The sequence below is a fragment of the Protopterus annectens genome, chromosome 9.part0, assembly GCF_019279795.1.
Source record: "Protopterus annectens isolate FY-2018-M chromosome 9.part0, PAN1.0, whole genome shotgun sequence".
Classification (NCBI taxonomy): Eukaryota; Metazoa; Chordata; order Ceratodontiformes; family Protopteridae; genus Protopterus; species Protopterus annectens.
This window is the reverse complement of record NC_056743.1, coordinates 683,405,424-683,428,464: the sequence shown is the minus strand read 5'-3', so window position 1 is coordinate 683,428,464 and position 23,041 is coordinate 683,405,424. Positions and strand designations below refer to the sequence as shown.

Below are 23,041 nucleotides of genomic sequence, written 5' to 3'. Positions count from 1 at the left end.
CTTGGTTTCTGTTTTTCTTGTCCTTGTCTTAGTAGTGAAAAATATCATATCATGGCTGCTATTAGCAAATCACGCTTTCATCTTCACTCTTTCTACATCTTCTCCCTGCACAGGACAGGATTAGATAGGTTATATTCTCCTTTACCTCCATCTCCCTTCTTTATTAAACATTTTCTGTTCAGTAGTTTGCACTATATCATTTTCTGTCTCAGTGCTGGATGCTGAGAAATTCCAGTCTATTTCAGGGAAACTGAAGTTTCCTATTGATATTATTGCTGTTTCTCTGCAATTCCATTTGTTATTACACCTTAATTATCTCATCTGGCATACTGATTGTCTTTGGGATCTGCTGGTTGCATCTGCCCACCAGCTGTCACCCATCCCCTCTGATATAATTGCCTGAACATTGATGTTTTCTGTTTCCCCTTCTGATTAGGGGACAGTCATCCTCCAGTCTTTCCTCTTGCTGGTTTAAACTGTGTCTTATAGTAAGACAGCTATAAAAGACCTTGCAGCAGGTTGAAGTGGGGATGACAACAGCAATACGTGTAAGATTAGACTGCTTATCCTTTTTCATCGCTACTGAAGTGGTTTTGGAATCCTTGGATGACGCACTAACAGTGACATTCCTCTTTAAAGCTAACGACAAAAGACAAATATAGAAATTGTTTTGTGTTATGCTATGAAACAAAGGCGCCACCAGACATGAGATGACTTGTACATTATTGCAACCATGATATGCAAGAAAATCGAAGACACAAGAGTGGAAAAGTGTGTGTGTGTGTGTGTGTGTGTGTGTGTGTGTGTGTGTGTGTGTGTGTGTGTGTGTGTGTGTGTGTGTGTGTGTGTGTGTGTGTGTAAGGGGAGGGGGAGCTGAGAGAAATAAAATACAATGAACTTCTGATTCATGTACCGTGTTGTCACGTCTACTTTAAAGTGCACTCAGACTGCAGGGATGAATATGTATGTAAAAATGTGCCTCCTGTAGTGCATGATTCAGACCTGTTGCAGAAACATTTTAACTGGAAATGATACAGCTTTCTGAGCAATGATTGAAATCTCAGAGGGAGATGATTTATACTGGGCCCAGATTTAAAACATTTATTTTTATGTTAATTTGTTAACTAGACTGTTAATCTCAGAGGACCATTTTCAGGTTCAACCCCAAGGAAAAACAAAGATGATGAATTTAACAAAACCGTAAGTAATATACAAGAAGAATAAGTAAGATTATGAAATAATTATGTTAGAGTTGTTACACAATTAATTTGTGAACAATTCTACTAATACTGTAGGACAGTATGTGAATAAGACCAAACGCTTAGATTTATGGTATTTATATTATTTACAACTAGCTCTGTTCTAGTATGTAGTGGGTGGTTGGGTGGTAAGTTAACACCATACATTTCTTCCATGGAACAACACAGCGCCTCCATATCTGATGAAAACTAGCTCTAATCCCTTTCAAAATGAATGCCATTGCCTCAGTTATTTCTTAAAGAACTAGTTAAGAATTCTTATACACTACTTTTCTTAACAACAATCTGTGCTATTATCCATTATGAATCTTTGCACTTGGACAGATTCTACAGTGTTTCAGGAATGTTCCTAAAATTGCATAATTACTACTCATGTTATGAAATTATTAGTAAGGTCTGGTTAATTCTGCATGAACAAGCAAACATTTCCAGGAGAATGTACTTCAGAAATTACAAGTTTGCTTCCTGGGGGGAAACTATAGCAGAAGGGGTTACTATATTCATAAAATGGTGAAGAATGTTTGGGAAAGACAGGAAGAAGGCAAGAGCAAACAAGGGAGTACAGTAAAGAGATGGGTGGATTGTGTGAGAGAAGACCTGTGACAGTCAGGCACGAGTGTCAAAGCGGATAGGAGAGAGGCATTGATTAGGGGAAAGATGGTGACAAGTGACACGACATTCTGACCCCGTGTAGAAAATGGGGAGAAAAGGGGACAATGATAATGATGACAAAATGCCCAAAAATGGTGTCAAGGGTACTCACTTCACTCACTGTTTTGCCTATGGTACTTGTAGAAGCTCAGCTTGAAATACTAATGTACTCACTGATGTCATGTTCTACAGGTGAATATAAACTAATGTATCAAAGATAAGCTAACAAATCAATTTTTTTTTCTTCTAGAATCAAACCTCAGGTTATTACATCTAGTATCACAATTTCGAACAGAGTTGTCTAAACTCCAAAGAACTAAAATATAATTCAGCTTTTTCCATCCCTCTTATGTCTTAAGAGTCTACTTATTTATTGTTCATTAACCTGAGAAGGTAAATGATCCTTCATGATCACTTTCAGCCATACTTCTCAACCAATCGACAGTGGAAATAAGAATAAAGGCCTTTGAAAAGTAGGAACATCTAGTTAAAAATCGGAACTTCTAATTAGCATAAAATTCTAAAACGAAGTAGCACATAACTCTTCCTGCTTCCAGTAGGCATGTGGGATACTACTCAGAAATGAATTTAAAAAACAGAGTAACAAAAATGATGGAAGCACACTGTCAAAGAGAAAGTGCAAAATTTGTAGTCTTTAATAAACTTTAGAGAATGGGCAATCTGTAGATTAAATCCTGATCGGAGAACGGACGTTCTCCAGCAAAGTATTAATATAGAAGTAATGCCAGCTGAAAAACGAGTCTGCCGCTTCATGGCAGCATATTAAGCTGCCATGGAGCTCGGACAGGAAAATCTAATGGCTGCCATTATTTCATGCTGGCTAAGCAGCGCTTCTGCTGTTTAGCGAATGTAAAATGGTTAAAAAAACAAACAAAACAAAAAACCCCCCCAAAAAATAAATAAAATTAAAAGAAAAGATGTGTGTGTGTGTGTGTGTGTGTGTGTGTGTGTGTGAGAGCGTTTGTGCGCGTGTGTGTGTTTTTATCTCTGTTTGTGAGTGTGTAAGTGTATGCATGCATGTGACTGAAAGCGAGATCAATAGAGGCTTTACTGTGCACTCGCTAAACAGCACTTTTGCTGTTTAGTGAGTGTAAAAAAAAAACGAAAAAAGTGTATGTGTGTGTGTGTGTGTGTGTGTGTGTGTGTGTGTGTGTGTGTATGTTTTTGCATGTGTATTTATGTTTCTGTCTGCACGTGTGAATGAATAGGTGCTTGAAAGCAGAGTGTGTGTATATGTATGTGTGTGAAAGCAGATGAGACTGTGTATGTGTGTATGAGAGAGAGAGAGAGAAAATGAACAGTGAGACTGATTGAGCCATTATTTTATACTTGCTAAGCAGAGCTTTGCTCTTTAGGGAGTGTAAAGTAAAAAAGAAAAGAAACTTAAAGTAACAAAGTGTATGTGTGTATGTCTGCGAGTGAGTGTGTATGCAAGTATGAAAGCAGAAGAGACAGTGTGTGTGTGTGTGTGTGTGTGTGTGTGTGTGTGTGTGTGTGTGTGTGTGTGTGTGTGTGTGTGTGTGTGTGTGCGTGTGTGTGCATGTGTGTGAGAGAGAGAGAGAGAAAAGTGTGAGAGCGACCCCTGGCAGCAGCAGCAAAGAGGTCTGTATACCTATCAACCTCTTACTTCAACATATCTGGATAAGCATAAAATAAACCAGGGGACAAAGACTCAAAATAACAATATATTTTTACATGATCCTGTTATAAAATCACAGCATTACTTCATCATTAGGATTTGTGTCAGCTTGCATTTTCTGAAGTAGAAGTGTGTGTATGTGTGCCTGCATATGAGAGATCGAAAACTGGCAATAGTATTAAAGAGGTCTACATACCTCTCGATCTTTCAGCTAAAGAAACATGCATAAATAAAGCAGAACAAAGGCTCAAAAATAGGAACAGATTTTAATTTTTGTTTTTATAAAAGTTGCTAAAAATAACAGGACTTATGTTAGAATGAATTTTCTAAATGAAATGAAAGTCTGAAACTCAAATCTGTCAACATTTAGAGACATCAGTCTCTAATAAATGACAATAAACCAAATGTTTTAGGACAAAGGAACCCCCCCCCCCAAAAAAAGTAAATAACTGGACATTTTTAACTGTTATATTTTGGATGTAAAATGCTTCCTCCAACACCATTGACATATACTACAGCAAGTTTGAAACATTAGGCGGAGGAACTATTTTATATAAAAAATATATATAAAAAAAGAATATAGTACTTAAAAAATAAATAAGTATGTAAAACACAACAATTTTACAGAGAGCCCATTCTCTAAGCACGATACTGCCCTGCAGGGTGTGTGTTAATGTGTAATTAACACCCTTCCAGGAGTGTGGAGGCACAGCCCTGGGCGGAAGTTAATTACACATTAACACACACTCTGTTAAGACATTATTGCTTGCATATTGCAAAATCCTTTCACACAAGGCTGTTTATTTTTTGTTTCAGAAACAGGGAGATGTGTGTCCAATTTATTTAAACTATTGTTGCCACTAGTATGTTGGTCATGTAGTTTGATTTTCTGTGTACTAGACAGCTTAAAAAATTACATTTGATGAGGGGCATAAAGAAAATTGTGTGAAAGGGCAAATCATGCTTGAAAACAGTCAAGTATCTGTCTGTATACACCCCTGTAATGTGTAACCCCCTGTAAATACCGTTACCTGTCAGATATCTGTCTGTATATACCTTTGTATTGTGTAACCCCCTATAAATAACATTACTGGTCTGGTATCTGTATAAACCTCTATAATTTGTAACCCCTGTAAATACCATTACCGGTCAAGTATCTGTCTGTATATACCTCTGTAATGTGTAACCCCTATTAATAACATTACCTGTCAGGTATCTGTCTGTATAAACCTCTGCAATGTATAATCCCCTGTAAATAACATTATCAGCCAAGTAGCTGTCTGTATCCCTACTCCTTCTGTGCAGTAATGAGTACAATTCTCTCTTGGGAATATGCATAGTCCCATGTTAACCCTACTCCTACTGTGCAGTGCACAGCACCACTCTCCATTGGGGATATGTCTGGTCCCCTGCTATCCCTACTCATACTGTGCAGTACTCAGTACCCCTATCCCTTGGGAATTGTGTGATCCGTTGTTATCCGTACTCCTACTGTGCAGTCCACTGCACCATTCTCCCTTGGGAATGTGTGCGATCCCCTATTATCCCTCCTACTACTGCATTGTGCTCAGTACCCCACTCCCTTGGGAATGTGTGCGATCCCCTATTATCCCTACTCCTACTACTTTGTGTTCAGTATTCCTCTCCCTTGGGAATGTGTGTGATCCCTTGTTATCCTCTATCCTAATTCTTTGTGCTCAGCACCATTCTCACTTGGGATCTGCCTAGCTCCATGTTTTCCCTACACATGCTATGTAACTCACACTGCCTCATTCAGAAGGATAAGTGTACTATAGCCTCATTCACAACGACATGTGTAGTGTAGCCTCATTCACAAGAACATGTATAGTGCAGCCTTATTCACAAGGACATGTGTACTGTAGCCTCATTCACAATGATGTGTAGTGTAGCCTCATTCACAAGAACATGTGTAGTGTAACCTTATTCACAAGGACATGTGTACTGAAGACTCATTCACAAGGACATGTGTACTGTAGCCTCATTCACAATGACATGTGTAGTATAGCCTCATTCACAAGGACATGTGTAGTGTAGCCTTATTCACAAGGACATGTGTACTGTAGCCTCATTCACAAGTATATGTGTACTGTAGCCTCATTCACAAGGACGTGTACTGTAACCTCATTCACAAAGACATGTACTGTAACCTCATTCACAACAACATGTGTACTGTAACCTCATTCAAAAGGATATGTGTACTCAACTGTAACCTCATTCACAACAACATGTGTACTGTAACCTCATTCACAACATGTGTACTGTAGCCTCATTCACAAGGACATGTGTACTGTAACTTCATTCACAAGGACATGTGTACTGTAACTTTATTCATAAGGACATGTGTACTGTAACCTCATTCACAAGGACATGTGTACTGTAGCCTCATTCACAAGGACATGTGTACTATAACCTCATTCACAAGGATAAGTGTACTGTAACCTCATTCACAAGGATGTGTACTGTAGCCTCATTCACAAGAATAAGTGTACTGTAGCCTCATTCACAAGCACACGTGTACTGTAACTTCATTCACAAGGGCATGTGTACTGTGGCTTCATTCACAAGGGCATGTGAACTGTAACCTCATTCACAAGGAAATGTGTACTGTAACCTCATTCACAAGGGCATGTGTACTGTGGCCTCCTTTACAAGGACATGTGAACTGTAACCTCATTCACAAGGACATGTGTACTGTAGCCTCATTCGCAAGGGTATGTGTACTGTAGCCTCATTCACAAGGACATGTGTACTGTACCCTCATTCACAAGAACATGTGTACTGGACATGTGTACTGTAGCCTCATTCACAAGGACATATGTACTGTAGCCTCATTCACAAGGACTTGTGCATTGTGGCCTCATTCACAAGGGCATGTGAACTGTAACCTCATTCACAAGGACATCTACTGTAACCTCATTCACAAGGACATGTGTACTGTGGCCTCATTCACAAGGACATGTGAACTGTAACCTCATTCACAAGAACGTGTACTGTACTACTTATTTACTTTTAATTCAACATATTAAAAAGGTGTTACATCTCAGAAAGCTTTTCATATTATTCTGTTTTGATTTTCAAATTGAATGTTATAATTACAGTCCTTAAAGTATAGTGATATGTATTCTGTTTTAGTTAACATCTATAATTAAATTCACTAAAGTTGTTTCTTATGTCTAAATGTGTCATCAGTGAGATTCACAGCATGAACACAAGAGCATATATAAAAGCAGCTGGGTCTATATTACATGCATGAACAAAATGTCGAGTACAACATATTCAACACACTTTGAACAAACGTTCATGTAATCGGGGACTTGAAATGTTGAAATCTGGAGTTCCGAAATGTTTTGGTCGGCCTTGCTAGTGAGTGTAGAGTGTGACATAAACACGCTACACTGTTTGGAATGACTAGGTAAGAGGCTGCTTTCTTTTATATATGAACTCCGAGATCACTGTACATTGGGAAAAGGGCAATTTCCCGATAATCTACATTGGGGAAAGGGCAATTTCCCGGTAATCGCTTGTATGAGAAGTCGCTTTGCGATTACCGGGAAATTGCCCTTTTCCCAATGTAGAGTGATCTCGGAGTTGGTATATTTAGTTAGGGGGGGTGTGGGAGGCAAAGCCCCCCCACTTTGTTTTAAAAGTAGATGTGTTTGTGTAGTTGTTTAAGTGTTTGAATGATGTGAGTGTGCAGGGATTTGTATGCATTGGTTGTATGTGTGTGTGTTGTATGTTAGTATAGAGAAAGTGTGGGACGAACAAAATCGTTCGATTTTGTATTTTTCAGGGTTTTAAGGTTTCTATTACATGAACGATCGATCAAAGTGCGTCAAGTATGTTGTACTCAACATTATGATTGTTCGTTCATGTAATATAGAACCAAACCAGCACGCGTAGTGCTTGCAGTGGTGAAAATTAAATTTAAAATAAAAAAAAAAATGAAAGTTAAAATTAATAACAAGTATTGAAATCAGTTTGTCTGGTTCAGAGGTCATGGTTTAATCACAAAAAAAAAGAGAAGACTGTTCTTTGCAATAAAGGTTTAGGCTACTTCAAGTTGAAGAGTTTATGAACCAAGGACTCTTGCTTACAAGTGAAGGTAGTGTGGACTGGAAAAATGACCAGTAGCTCTGTCAGTAATGTAGGTGCTGTACTGGACTGTTGTGCTCAAATGGGACTTGAGTCAAGGGCAGAACTTTCAGTTAACTGGTCAGTCTGTGTCCCTGTCTTCACCTATGGTCAAAACATTTGGGATGTGACTGAATGGAAGAGATCATATATAAAGTAGCAGAAAAAAAGTCTTCTTCTGCAGGGCAGCTAAACTTACTTTCCATGACAAAGTGAGGAGATTAGCAATCCAGGAGGATTTAGAGTAAATCAATGTCTCGTGTTCTATGTTAAAAGGTATCATTTGACTGCTTTGTACACTTAGACACGAGGCTCTCTATCACCTCCAGCAGGAGGTGTACCAGGTCTGGTTGACTGAGGACAGGCTGCATAGCAGACCAAGCACACACTGGACAGCTTCAATCTCTCACCTGTTTGGGAACACCTAGGAATCAAATGAGATGAGCTGAAGACTGATTTACCCTGCTCAGGTCACAACTACTGTGACCCTTAACCATGGCAAGGGGTTAGAAAACTGATGCGAGGATGGAGGTCTTCATCTCAACTTTACAGCAAATTATGCATGGAATTCCACTATGACTAGTCATGGAAATTTTACTGTACAACTACTTTCCAACAGAAAAACATTAAGATATTCAAGCCACACTGTCTGTAAGGGGATAGCCCTTTTTATGTCCGACATCACCTGAGATGCTAACTTGCGACTTAAGTAAGGATTTGGAAAATACATGTGCTTTCCTCAAAGCCAAAGACCTACAAGTTAACCCCCACAAAACAACAACGATTTATAGTACCTTTGCTATGCTTTGTCATTTCCAACCAAACTGGCATATTGCACTTACTCCAAACAACTGCTAGGTAGAAACCATCTAAGAAACTCAAACATTTTAGAATATGTTTGCCTAACTTCTGTCTTTCTCTCAGCAGACAGAGAACCTCGTTACAAGATTCTCACGATGGCTGAAAGAGCATATTCCATTTCTGTCTTTCTAATCCTTGGAGCAAAGTAGGCCCTTGCTAAAACTTTGATGCGGTCTCAAAATGGCTTGCCAGTCATTTCCACTGACTCTTTCCCTGCTATTATCTCCTAATAAATACATAATCATCAAAATCTCTGGATTCCCCTATTTATCTTCCAGCAATGCCTATCATTGAATCTTCCCCCATTCCATTAATAAATCAGCTGTACTGATTGCAGCCTATGCTGATTCCCCTATTTATCTCCTAACAATGCCTATCATTGAATCTTCCCCCATTCCATTAATAAATCAGCTGTACTGATTGCAGCCTATGCTGATTCCCCTATTTATCTCCTAACAATGCCTATCATTGAATCTTCCCCCATTCCATTAATAAATCAGCTGTACTGATTGCAGCCTATGCTGATTCCCATATTTATCTCCTAACAATGCCTATCACTGAATCTTCCCCCATTCCATTAATAAATCAGCTGTACTGACTGCAGCCTATGCTGATTCCCATATTTATCTCCTAACAATGCCTATCATTGAATCTTCCCCCATTCCATTAATAAATCAGCTGTACTGATTGCAGCCTATGCTGATTCCCCTATTTATCTCCTAACAATGCCTGTCATTGAATCTTCCCCCATTCCATTAATAAATCAGCTGTACTGATTGCAGCCTATGCTGATTCCCCTATTTATCTCCTAACAATGCCTGTCATTGAATCTTCCCCCATTCCATTAATAAATCAGCTGTACTGATTGCAGCCTATGCTGATTCCCATATTTATCTCCTAACAATGCCTATCACTGAATCTTCCCCCATTCCATTAATAAATCAGCTGTACTGACTGCAGCCTATGCTGATTCCCATATTTATCTCCTAACAATGCCTATCATTGAATCTTCCCCCATTCCATTAATAAATCAGCTGTACTGATTGCAGCCTATGCTGATTCCCCTATTTATCTCCTAACAATGCCTATCATTGAATCTTCCCCCATTCCATTAATAAATCAGCTGTACTGACTGTAGCCTATGCTGATTCCCCTATTTATCTCCTAACAATGCCTATCACTGAATCTTCCCCCATTCCATTAATAAATCAGCTGTACTGATTGCAGCCTATGCTGATTCCCCTATTTATCTCCTAACAATGCCTATCACTGAATCTTCCCCCATTCCATTAATAAGTCAGTTGTACTAATTCCAGCCTAGTAGTAAATTACTAATCTTCATGTTTTGCACAGAAAACATTTTATAGGAAATAATCCTGCACTATGCTTAAACTAAGACTTTGAATCCTAACACCACTTCATACTCAAATTTCTATTAATATGAAACTCTTTTTCAGTACCTTGGAGACAAAGAGGTCTGTACCTATTACTAGTTACTAAGACAATATTAGCCACCACAGTTATATTATATGTAGAATTTTCTTCTTATGTTTCAGAATTGATGGTTATTGACTGTACTTCATTTCTGTTTGATTGTTATCTTAAATTAATTTTGTTCTCTGCTATGTCAGAGTCACTGTTTAATTGTCTGGGTACGAGTGAAAATGGAGTATTAGGGTCCCTCACTAACCAGGTTACCAAAAGATTAAATCAACAAATAAATACATTTATTGGTTTATGACTGACAGTGTAAGCATGCCAGTAGATTTTATGAGTTAGTTAATTTTACCCTGTCAAATATGATTTATATATTTATATAAAGAACTTGCTCTAATTTATGAGTGCTGTTTGTCACAGGCCAGCAATATGCATATGTTAGTCACATTTTAACCAAATGCTAGTTAAACCATAGATAGCATCATCCTTTTGATTGTAACTTGTTGTATGTCAGCCTGACATGTACTGTAAACTTCTGTAAAGACATGCTGCCTTGGTAATGTTTCTAGCATTGTGCTTCCCCCTACTCATACTTTGCAACTTTCACCTCCATTTGGTCTCAGGAGCTGTGTACAAAAACACATGCTGTATAACTCCCTGAGCTATTTTCCTGATTCTGTCCTACCCAGCACATTCTGTATAAAAGTTAGTGCTGTTAGACAGTTAACTTTATAGTCTTGTTTATCTCTGTATTATCCCTACAGTTGTAGTACTACATTCATGCTACATAAATCTTCTAGTATCTCTTAGTAATTTGTCAGTTCCATATTATATGCAGTCTTAGTACTTCCTGAGTAATCTTCCGTGTTCCATCTGTCTGCTGCATAACACCCCCACACACTCAGAACTTGCATGGGGACACTGTGTGTATGCATGCATGCATGCATGCACATCCACAAGGGATGGAGAGAATGTGCCTGCGAGGGGACACTGTGTGTATGCATGCATGCATGCATGCACATCCACAAGGGAGGGAGAGAATGTGCCTGCAAGGGGACACTGTATGTATGCATGCATGCATGCATGCACATCCACAAGGGAGGGAGAGAATGTGCCTGCGAAGAACATTATTTTTTCTCCTCCTCTTGGCTGAATTTTGTTACAGTGACATATGTCTTTGAGAGTCTGTATTTGGTGTCATGTGAATTGTCAGCAGGTACATTGAACAGCAGTAGCAGAAGCACCTTATATACAATGTGGAACCCAACTAATGTTGTGTAACCCTGTGTTGCCTGCCTCATAATCAGTCTCACACTGTGTCATCCTTACCCCTACATAATTAGTCTAGTCCTGTGTCATCCTTACCCGTACATAAACAGTCTTGTTCTGTGTCATTCTTTACCCTACATATTCAGTCTCGCCCTGTGTCATCCTTAGCCCTAGATAATCAGTCTCATCCTGTGTCATCCTCATCCGTACATAATCAGTCTCATCCTGTGTCATACTTACCTGTACATAATCAGTGTCATCCTTAGCTGTACATTATCAGTCTCGTCCTGTGTCATCCTTACTCATACATAATCAGTCTCAGTTTGTGTCACCCTTAGCCCTACATAATCAGTCTCATTCTGTGTCATCCTTACCCCTACATAATCAGTCTCATCCTGTGTCATTCTTATCCATACGTAATCAGTCTAGTCCTGTGTCATCCCTTCCCCTACATAATCAGTCTCGTTCTGTGTCATCCTTACCCCTACATAATCAGTCTCATCCTGTTTCATCCTTACCCCTACATAATCAGTGTCATCCTGTTTCATCTTTACCCCTACATAATCAGTCTCGTCCTGTTTCATCCTTACCCCTACATAATCAGTCTAGTCCTGTGTCATCCTTTCCCGTACCTAATCAGTCTTGTCCTGTGTCATCCTTATCCGTACATAATCAGTCTCATGCTGTGTCACCCTTATCTGTACATAATCAGTTTCGCCCTGTGTCATCATTACCCCTACATAATCAGTCTCACTGTATCATCCTTATCCATACATAATCAGTTTCACCCTGTGTCATCATTACCTCTACATAATCAGTCTAACTCTGTGTCATCCTTATGCATACATAATCAGTCTAATCCTTCATCGTCCTTACCCCTACATAATCAGTCTAGTCCTGTGTCCCTCCTATTTGCCATAACTCTCAATATTTCCCTCTCATAATCAGTCTAGTTATGTCTTACCCCTATTTAAGCAATTGACTCTTAATATCGCCTCCTTATAATCGATGTAGTCCTGTGTTACCAATCCTCATGTTCTGTAACCATGACTACAAGTCTTCTGCAGAAAATATGGCTACTCCTGAGTCATCACTTGTGATGGATTACTCTCAGTTACATTCTCCCCAGACAGTTTTCTTCTGTTACCCTAACTATACAGTGTAAAATGACAAAGATCACCAATGGCTGTAGTAAATCCACCTCACATCCAGGAACCCTGTGTATGACAAAAAGTGAGTCACAGAATGAGCAAGTACAAAAACCACAACAGAGATGCAAGAAGATAGCTGTTCTCAGTGTTAGGGTAGAGGACTGACTTGACTTCCTTGTCATTTATGAAAAATGAAAAATAAAAAACACTTAAGCTTTACAGTATTAAGCAACAGTAATAAACAGCCCAAAACTTCAGATGTTAATTCATCACCTATGAAGATACTAAAGAAAGTCAAACAGATTTAGTCACTGGAATAACTCGGCTTCAATTTATGATATTGTCCACCAGCTGGACTTTATCAGATCAACTTTTCAAAAGCAGCTTTAACCCATGAAAAACTAATATATACATAAAAAGCACACATCATCATAATTCATGTTTGAGAACCTCATACATGGTAATGAGGGTAGCCTACAACTAAAAGCTAACCTGATATAACACAAGTGCATGGTACAGTGGTACAGCGGATAGTGTTGTCTCCTCACAGCAAGAGGTTCCCGTTCCATTCTCATTCTCAGCTGGGGTGCCTTCTGTGCGGAGTCTGCATGTCCCACTGTGTTCGTGTGGGTTTCCTCTGGGTGCTGCAGTTTCCTCCCACATTCCAAAGATATGCAGTAGATGGAATGGACACTCTAAATTGGCCATAGGTTTGAATGTAAGTGTGTGGTGTGGACAAACTACTGAGGCAGGGCTAGACATCCAGCTGTGTAAACCTTGGCTCTAGATGATTGTCACCACTGAAGTGACACTCAACCCCATGTGCAAAATGGGCTGTGGATGGATGAATTGATGTAATACAAGTCATTTTTTACAATCCAAATGAAAATAAGAAACAAAAAGAGTACTAATAAAACAAAGTCCAAATAAACTGAAGTGCAGAACTAGCAATTAACTCCTAGTCTGTCTCCGTACAGGAACAAGGTGTCATAAAGCTCCCTTAACTAGCAAGAAGGTGACAACAGTATCCTTCCAAAAGGAGTGTTAAACTAAAAAACAAAAACTAAAAAGAAACAAAACAAAAAAAAAAATCAGAGAGCTGACGTGTAGAAGTGTGTGTGTGTGTGTGTGTGTGTGTGTGTGTGTGTGTGTGTGTGTGTGTGTGTGTGTGAGAGACACAACAGGCACATGAATCAAGAAAACAGCTCCCACTGTAGTAACCTTGGAAAATATGTGATATAAAGAAGCATTACAGATAAAAATACAATCAAAATATAAACTGTAATCATAAATGGATTAAAAACAAAAAAAAGAAAAGCACTTTCACACATAGAGCTTCACCAGTTTACTGTTAAAACTGAGCATCCATAAAATCAATTATACATTAAAAAACAAGGGAAAAAAGACAATCAATAAAATGTGTGGAAAAATGCAAATGACTATGCATATGTACATGTTGTAGCAGAAAAAAACAAGCAGAAACCATCAAAAATCCAGGCACAAAAAGTTTCCAAGAAAACTAGAGGAACAAGGTGTCATAAAGCTCTCTGCAATGCATATCTCCCTCAAAAATGTGCCTAGCCTAGCACAATCCTTCTTAAAGCTGTGAGAAATGCCAGTAAACAAGTTTATTCAAATGAAGTATTTTACTTAGAAGAAAAAAGTGCTAATTCTGAAAAGCCAATGATGCATTTCTTGGTATTTTGCATGTTATTTTTTTTTCTAGAGTACACAGGGTGAGGCCTTTGGAATGCCTTCATTCACTGTGTAGTTACTGAAATATGGTTCAAAGCCATGGAATGCACTCCAGCTTTCTGACCACCCACTGAACATGAAAGAGCTAATGGTGGAGGTGTATCTATCTACATAAAGGATAAGCACACATCAAGGCTGGTTGAATGATATGACATGCTTGAGCTACTCCATGTCCAACTAGCCATGGGAAAAATTCATTACCATATTCTTGCTAGCTACAGGTCCCCCACTATGAACCAGGAAACCCATGCATCATACCTGAAGTTACTAGAATTTCTCACCATCCAGCCCAATACCATACTCATAGGTGATTTTAACAATCCCCTATTAATTGGGAGGCATACACAACCACTAACATGTAAGCCCAAAGATTTCTTGACTTTGTAAATTCAAATGCTCTGGAGCAGATAGTCTGCACTCCCACTAGCGGAACAAATATCCTAGATCTGATGCTCACAAATAAGGGAGAGTGCTCACCCCCCCCATCCCCACCCCCTCATTGTTATGTCCTCACTAGTAAGATCAGATCATAAAGTGGTCTCCCTTGAAATAAAGGTAAAACTAGTCCCCTCACCTAATCCCAAAAACTTTAAAACTTCTCTAAGGTAAAGTACCCCCTATTAAGGGACAGCATTGCTTATTTTCAAGCACCCCTAATCCAGAAACCACAGAAACCTATGCAGAGGCATATACAAAAGCTCTGTATGACCATATAAACAACTGTATAAAAATGGCAATACCAGACCGAAATAAACCCAGGTCAAACTGCAAAAACAAGCCACCTTGATGGACCCCTATTATTAAAAGGTTGTACAACAAAAGAAAGAAAATCCTGTTGAGAAGTAAGAGGGAATGTGCACAACAGAAAAACAGGTTTCTCATTAGTCTAAACAAGTGAGTCAGGTACTAGTTAAATCTCTGAAGGCAGACTTTGAGGTAATAATAGCATACAAAGCTAAAGATAATCATAAAGCGTTTTTTCCGTTATGTTTGCAATCTTAAGGACAACAGCCAAAGATGTGCGGAATTAGTTGTACATGGCATCACCTACACTCAGCTGGAAGACATAACAAATCTGCTGGCCAACAAATTCAGCTCAAATTTCCCTATGTCACTCGATGGGTTGCCAACTGACTTACTGGCAGAATCCACACTGTAAAAGTAGCCGACTCCAAATCCAGCTCCAGACAAGTGACAAGTGGAGTACCTCAGGGTTCAGTCCTGGGACCGCTCTTGTTTGGCATCTAGTTCTCTGAAGTACAGGCCAACATTAAGGGACTCTGGCTAACAAATTTTGCAGATGACTGCAAACTGGGAGCCATTACTGAATCCCCAAATGATGTGGATATTCTACAAAAGGGCCTTACAGAAACAGATGCTTGGTGCCAGAACCATAGGCTCAAGCTCAATGCCAAGAAATGTACAGTTATCCCCTTTGGGAAAAAACATGTACCCATAAATTACCACATAGGTGGCAGTACACTAAACACTGAAAGTGCGATAAGAGACTTAGGGACACAGGTGGACAGTGGTCTCACCTTCGATAACCACATGGCCACAATAGTCAGGAAATCCTTCTATGTGGCACACCTCATCACTAAGGGCTTTTCATCCAGAAAAAAGGAGGTCATTGTCCCACTGTACTCATCCCTCATTAGACCCATTATAGAATACAATGCCCCATTTGGTATGTACCTCAAAAGACATCTGCAACAACTGGAAAGGCCACAGAAATACCTCAATAAAAGAATCACAGGCCTAAAGCAGATGCCCTATGCTGACCGTCTAAAAACATCACCTATACTCTGTCACATATCTTCTACTCAGAGGCGATCTCTGCTTAACACACAAGACCATGTCAAACTCAGAGCTGTTGGACATGCTACACTTAAAGAAATCCCAATCCCTCATAGACACATGCTCCACGGATCTAAACCTTGTCATCACTATGAACAAAACATGCTGGTGGGATAGGTTCCTGACCCAGAGACTCCCCAGACTCTGGAATAGACTGCCCATACATGTCAAGCAGAGTGCCTCTTTGGCCCTCTTCAAAAGGAATCTTGATGACTGGATGGGAGATAGGAAATTCACCCTGGGGATCACATCAGTCGCCCTGCTAGACAGGGGTCTAGGGAAGTAAATACTGTCCTAAGAAATAGCCAGGGAATTGTTATGGCTAGGCTTGTATAGGCCCTAGGGCTGATAGCCTAGTACCAACCTATGAACCTCCCCAGCACCCCCAGTTCTAAAATCCCCTCCACCACTCCAGTGCAAATTATCACCAAAGAACAGGTTGCCACTGTTCTCTCTAAAGCTAAAAACATGTCTTCAATGGGGCCTGACAATATACTAGGTTGTCTCTTAAACAGCTTAAATCAGGACTTCTCAGGCCTATTATAGACCAAAATGGAATCTTGCTACAACAAGAATGCCAAGTTTGCTACTGAAGCCTCATATAGGTCCCACCACTGTCTATCCCTTAAGCAACTCAACTGGCTTGAGTTGCCTCATATACTTCTACTTAATCAACTCTCTATAGCACACAAACTCTACTACCTTCCTGAGATAACCCCAGCACTTCAGCACCTAATTCAGCCCCACATTCCCTCTAGAGCCTTAAGATCTAGTAAGCAGAACCTCATAACTGTAATCAAACATAAAGATGAAGCTGATAAGTCCCTCTTTGCCAACACCATTGCCAAAACCTGGAACACACTACCAAGCCAAATAACTTCTACGTACTCCTCTAGTCAATTCAAAAAACTCCTGAAAACCCACTATCTAAGTAACTGGCTATGCTCATGCCACTCACCAGGCTAATCCATACCAAGAGAATTTGTCAGGGTACAGCTATGTATGAACAGTTCCTCCCTTGAATGCTTCCAAACCCGTGTACATTTACCTTACAAAACTTATAACTGCAAAAGAAAAAACAACATACCTCTGATTGTCTATTGTAAGAAATGTTAATCACTAGCATGATGTCCTGGTGTGTGTGTATATATGCTATATGTATGTTTGTTGATCACTAGCATGTTGTCCTGACGTGTATATATGCCATATGTATGTATGTTCTACTTCTTTTTACTCTCATGTTATGTATTGTAATGTAGAGCTTTTCTCCCCGGGCCTCCGCTGAAAAAGGACCTGTGTCCAGTCGGACTTTCTCGGTAAACAAATGTAAAATAAAATAAATAAATAAAATAAACTATTAGGATCTCTATTTAACCACAGCCTCAGGACTGGCTTTATCCTGAAAGAGTGGAGGACAGCAACAGTCATACCTCTGTGTAAAGGGAGACCATCTACTGACCCTGGGAATTACAGACCCATAAGTTTGACTAGTCTTATATGTAAGGCCATTTAAAGAATAATCATGGACCTGATAAATAATGACATAGGAGACCTCCAAACACTGGATCTGACCCAATTCGTCTTTGTCAAGGGCGGGTCATGCCTACTGATTCTGGTGGATTTCTTTGAGAAAGTTACTAAGGCCACTGATAAGGGTAAAACAGTGTATATCACCTACCTTGACCTGGCCAAGGCATTTGTCACTATTCCCCACTCAGGTATTATAAATAAACTCACAAAACTGGGCATCATAGCTCTCAACCTCTTAGCACAAAGAATCTGGACAAAGTCAAAAATAATGGGGGGAATAAAGGCCCATAAACAGGGACTAATTTCAATTATTGCTTTTATAACCTTAGAAAGTTGCTAGAATAAAATGTTTTGTTAGTATGCATTTTCTCAAGGATACAAAGTCTAAAACTCAAATGACTGTCATTATTTATTGACTTTATTCCCCAATGAAGTGCCAGAGAAACACAAATTTTATGAGGAATAGACCGATTATTAAGGGGGTGACCTATGCCTGACCTAAAAGGCACTCACAAATCCATCCCTAATGGATTTGCTACATATCTGCAAGTCAAACAGTATGAAGATCACCTGATCTAGGGGTCTAAACTTAGCGACTTAAACAAAATATGCTAGAGAGATAGATATGTGTCTCAGAGATTGCCCCTTTTTTGGAACAGGCTTCCTATTCACATTAAGCAGAGCCTTTTCTTGGCCCTCTTCAAACACAGTTTGGATCAATAGATGGGGACTCACAAATTCACACCTGATTTGCCCCCTAGGGCCCATATATTGGGTAAAATCGGGTTATATTGGCTAGGCTTGTAAGGGCCCTTAAGCCATTAGCTTAGTAATCTCCTATGAACCTATGAATCTGCTTACTAAAGCTGTCTAAAATTCTGTTTTAGTCTTTCTTCCTTATGAGTGTACATGCATACGTATTACCTTTACTCATGTTGTGTTATTGTTTCTTTGTTTACTTATTTATTTACATTTTGGTTACTGGGGTATAGCACTGAACAGAGCATGACCAATTACAGGCTCAGCTCGGGTTTCATTCAAAACAGTAACAACAAACATGTTTTAAGTAAAATGATCACAGCTAAACAAAGACAATAAAACAATGTGCTTATAGACTGAGATACTCTGTACATAGTCACACAATGCAGAATAATATAAGTTGCAATGAAGAATGGAGGTAGCAAAGGTATAATGTATAAGGGACTGCATGCAAGTTCAGCCTGTTTACTGCAAAGCAGTAACAACAAAAATGTTTCAGATAGCACAAACACAGGTGAGGAATATAGAACAAAACAAACTGCATGCAAACAGAGAAAATATGTACATATTTATATAAGGCAGAATCATCCAGGTACCATGAAGACTGGAGACAGAGAAGGTGTAACAAGAGGAACTGCATTCAGAAGAAACTTTTGTTAATTATGTGATATGTTCTGCATGCTGGCTGTTGCATTCACATTATTTCATTAAATACTGTTGAAGTGAGGTCTAAACTTAAGAATAGTTTGTATTATTAGTGAGATTGTGAGGGTGAGACTGCCACAGTCTGGGAGAAAGTACAGGGAAGCTGTGGTCTGAGCTGTTGGCATTGTTAGTCTTCATCACTAGCTCATCTTATACCTCTCAAGTGTACCTCATTATGAGGAACATTCCTCGTTTTGAGTCTTAAAACGCCCATGTTCCTCAATGTTCCACACTGAAAGGTTCTGTCACACATTCATTTGTAATAATTGTTTTCACTATCATCCATGGCAAGTAACACTGAATCATTAATTCATCAAATAATGCTGAAATTGTTAGTAAGCTGTCAGTGCGTTCCATGTTTTGCCCATATATTCTACATTATAAGAGGTAGTGTTACACATTTGGGAGAATAAAGGCTGACAGCTATTAATTCTGCATTCTGCATTACCTCTGTTTATGCTTGCCACTTAAAATTAGGGCTATTGCATAACAGCATCACTTAGTGCATTTCTTACATAGGATTCTCAGTGTTCCGGTGTTATCCCTTACTCTGGCTGTCTATTCCTCAGTACCACCTCCTTTAGGACCCTGTCCAGCCTCGTAGTATTCCCCTCATACCATGCAGCTCTCAGAAACATTCTCCGTCAGGAATGTGTCTAGCTTTTACTCCTGCTGTTGCTATGTGGTTTTGTAACAGCAGGTTCTTATAGAAATATGTCAGTTCCTCCTAGGAAAGAGAAGTTGTTGCACCACTCACTGCCTCTGCATGTAACATGTTCTACATGCATTTTAGTCCTTATGTTAAATACTTCCATTAATATTTCAGTGTCTCTCAGCTTTCTTGCATGGTTCTTAGACAAAAAGTAACCATTATCTCCAAGAACTAAAAACATGCATACATACTGTAACAAAAAAAAAAAATATATATATATATATATATATATATATATATATATATATATATATATTTTTTATATATATATATATATATATATATATATATATATATATATGTGTGTGTGTGTGTGTGTGTGTGTATGTCATGGCTTTGTCTTATTGCTTGTCTAAATGCATTAAAGGCATAACTAAAAGCTTTCCAATAAATGTAATACATCTTTGTGTAGTTAACTATGTTTTTTTTCTCCTTTAGTATTCAAACAATGCAACCAAGGCTTCTGCCAGCTTTACATATCTCTGTGTATGATACTCCGATTACCTCATTTAGTATTCACAATGAAAGTATCATGGTATCTTTCCTAGACAGCCTTCAAATGTATTTTTGTTAGTTGTGATTTCTAGCAAGCTGAATATGACATTCTTGTTAATGCTTGATAGAGCAAGCATGCCCTCCCTCACCCTACATTTCAGTCTGACAGTTGCATCTAATAAATTCCACCCTTGAATTAGAACTGAAAAAATATATATTCCAATTAACTCTGTTCATATCCCAGATGGCATCCACTTACCAGATGTAGATGAATTTTAAGTTGCTGTCAGAAACAACAGTGATTTTCTTTGTCAGGCTGCTTCCTCTGACAGTGTAAAGAATGTACCTAATCGGTTCTGCATGACTATTAGAGAGGAGCAGAATTCCTTTCACTCATGCTCTTTTGAAAACAATGCTGTGTTATCAGTCTGTGAACATATCATGTATAACACAACTCAGTGTGCTTCCCAGAACTATTGCTAGAAAATTATTTTTATAAGTGAACTAACGCCTCATAGAACAATCCCCCAGATGTGATTAAAAGCATAAACAGGCCCTTACATCTATAGGCATTGTATCACACTACTATACTAATGTGGGGGGTAAAGTATTACATGTAGAGCTATCCTTTTAATTTTCTCTTCAGATAAGCCCACTGGGTGCCTGAGGTCATGTGGTTGTTTTCATGGGTAGTTTGACAGCACTATCTGCATAAGAGACTTGCTCAGTTTGCAAGTAGAAACTGAGGGAATCAAACCGAAGACTAGAAATGAAGGTCATGAGCTTATGAATGGCAAAAGAACTACTCACGTACTTGCCGATTTGTGTGTGATGGGTGTAAAAATGGTATCACAGAGGGAACCATCAGACTCGCCCATCCAACAGTCTTCACCCAATACAGTGATCATTTGTTTGGGGCTAGAAGTAATGAACTTTTCACTATTTAGAGCCCTAAGCTAGAATGTGATCCACTAAATCACTATTTTTTTCCATGGCTTGCATCCACTTATATAATGTGGAGTCTGATCCTGCCTATTAGCCAGGCTGCAATGTGCAAATTTATTTTTATATAAAATACATTTGCAGATTTATGGCCTGGCATTTCATTTTATACCTGAGATAAAGAATATAATTAGGTTTGAGGATCCTCTATTTCTAATTTCAGTGGGAAGAAACATGCTCATATTCAAACGATACCTGATGATAGCCTCGATTCTGCTGTAGCTCCACAGAAAAAGTGTTTTGGTTACTGACAACACTGATGCATACTGTCAGTATCCTATTGTGTCACCTAACTATTGAAATAAACCGTTCAGAATTCCACACTTTATCACTTACAAGAGTAACGCTTCTGCTGTGATTCTGAACATGTGACCCCATTCCTGCCAACATGCAGTTATTTATAAATTATAGCACCTTATAGGATAGTTAAAGGCGAAATGATACACAAAAACCTGAAAAGAGACACACTCAGAATTCCTCTTTCCTTCTAATTAGTGTTCTGCATGTAATACCATCAACTAAGTTATACAATTGAAAAATAACAAAATATACACACAAAGCAGCAATGAAATTATATTCTATAAAAACGGAAATTGTCACATTCATTAAAAGAGAGCATATATTGTCAACAATATTTAATGATAAAAAGCAATTTAATTTATCCTCCTGATGGCAGTCTGAAAAACTCTTTTACCAGTTTCTTATTTTTTATTAGGTCATACTGTTGCAATTATATGCTATTTTTCTTAACTTCTGTATAGCTGGTTGATTAATTTCTTTTTTCAAAACGTGCAGTGCTTACATTTAAGAAATGTTTAGATACATTTATCTTTCAGGCTTTTTTGTTTCTGTGAGCAATGTAGCCTATGTTTAAGTATTTTATATGACTTTATACCCTTCTAAGAAATGTTGCCCTCCATGGGACTTACATGAAAACAAGATGCTACAATATATGACACCATCTCACCTAGAGAATGTTAGCAAATAAGGGAAGGAAGTTGCCCAGCTTAATGATACCTTATTCACACGTAGGTCCTTTAGGTTAATTATAACACACTCAGTGTTCTAGGCAGTTAAACTAAGTAGATCATACAATAGGGAAGCAATGTAAAATAAAAAAAGGAATTGATAAAAGCTAATATATTTTTACTCAGCATGTTATATTATTTTTAGTATATCAGTCTTTTTCTTCTAAATATAACAGGCTTTCAAAATGGAAGAGCAGACATGCAATCTGCTTGGAAACATTTGACTTACTATTAGATGTGTGACCTTAGAATTTTCTTTCATTTCAACAGATTATAAACAAAAACTGAAACAATTTGTCATACTCACCTGCCATGGTCATGTTCAGGAATACCAGCCAGGTGAGGAAAGGAAGGGCTACACGCTTGCCTTGACTGCTGTGTACTCTACTCATTTCTGCCGGTAGCTGACATGAAGGCTGGAGACTTGAGTCTGAACCCCCCCTCCCTCTCAGTGCAAGGCTGCGTGTGGATTTTTCATTGATGTAAGCTTGGAGGGATCCAGCAGCCTGTGTTATGAATGAAGTTAGTTTGGAGTCAACAGAGACAGAGGCAGAGGATGGAGGGGACTCTGGTTGTGTCACTGAAAGGACAGCCAATGGGAGTGGAGTGGGAGGAGTTAGGTGTCTGCAGTTGGTCACGCAGCTGCTGACTGCAGGCTCTCAGACTTTCATGATTTATCAGTGTTTCTAACCAAAACAGAAACATCAGCAGGGTTTGGACTATAAATTAATCCCACAAATATATATATATATATATAT

At 38.7% G+C, this 23,041-nt stretch overlaps 1 protein-coding gene across 1 annotated transcript in view; it reads right to left on the bottom strand.

Annotated features, from left to right (window-relative positions):
• LOC122811444 (neural proliferation differentiation and control protein 1-like) overlaps positions 1-22,821 on the bottom strand; it is a 311,459-nt gene extending 288,638 nt beyond the window's left edge. The window contains exon 1 of the mRNA XM_044083289.1: positions 22,591-22,821. Coding sequence (XP_043939224.1) covers positions 22,591-22,675 — 85 coding nt within the window. The 5' untranslated portion in view covers positions 22,676-22,821. The remainder of the gene's footprint in view (positions 1-22,590) is intronic.
• Positions 22,822-23,041: the final 220 nt, after the last annotated feature.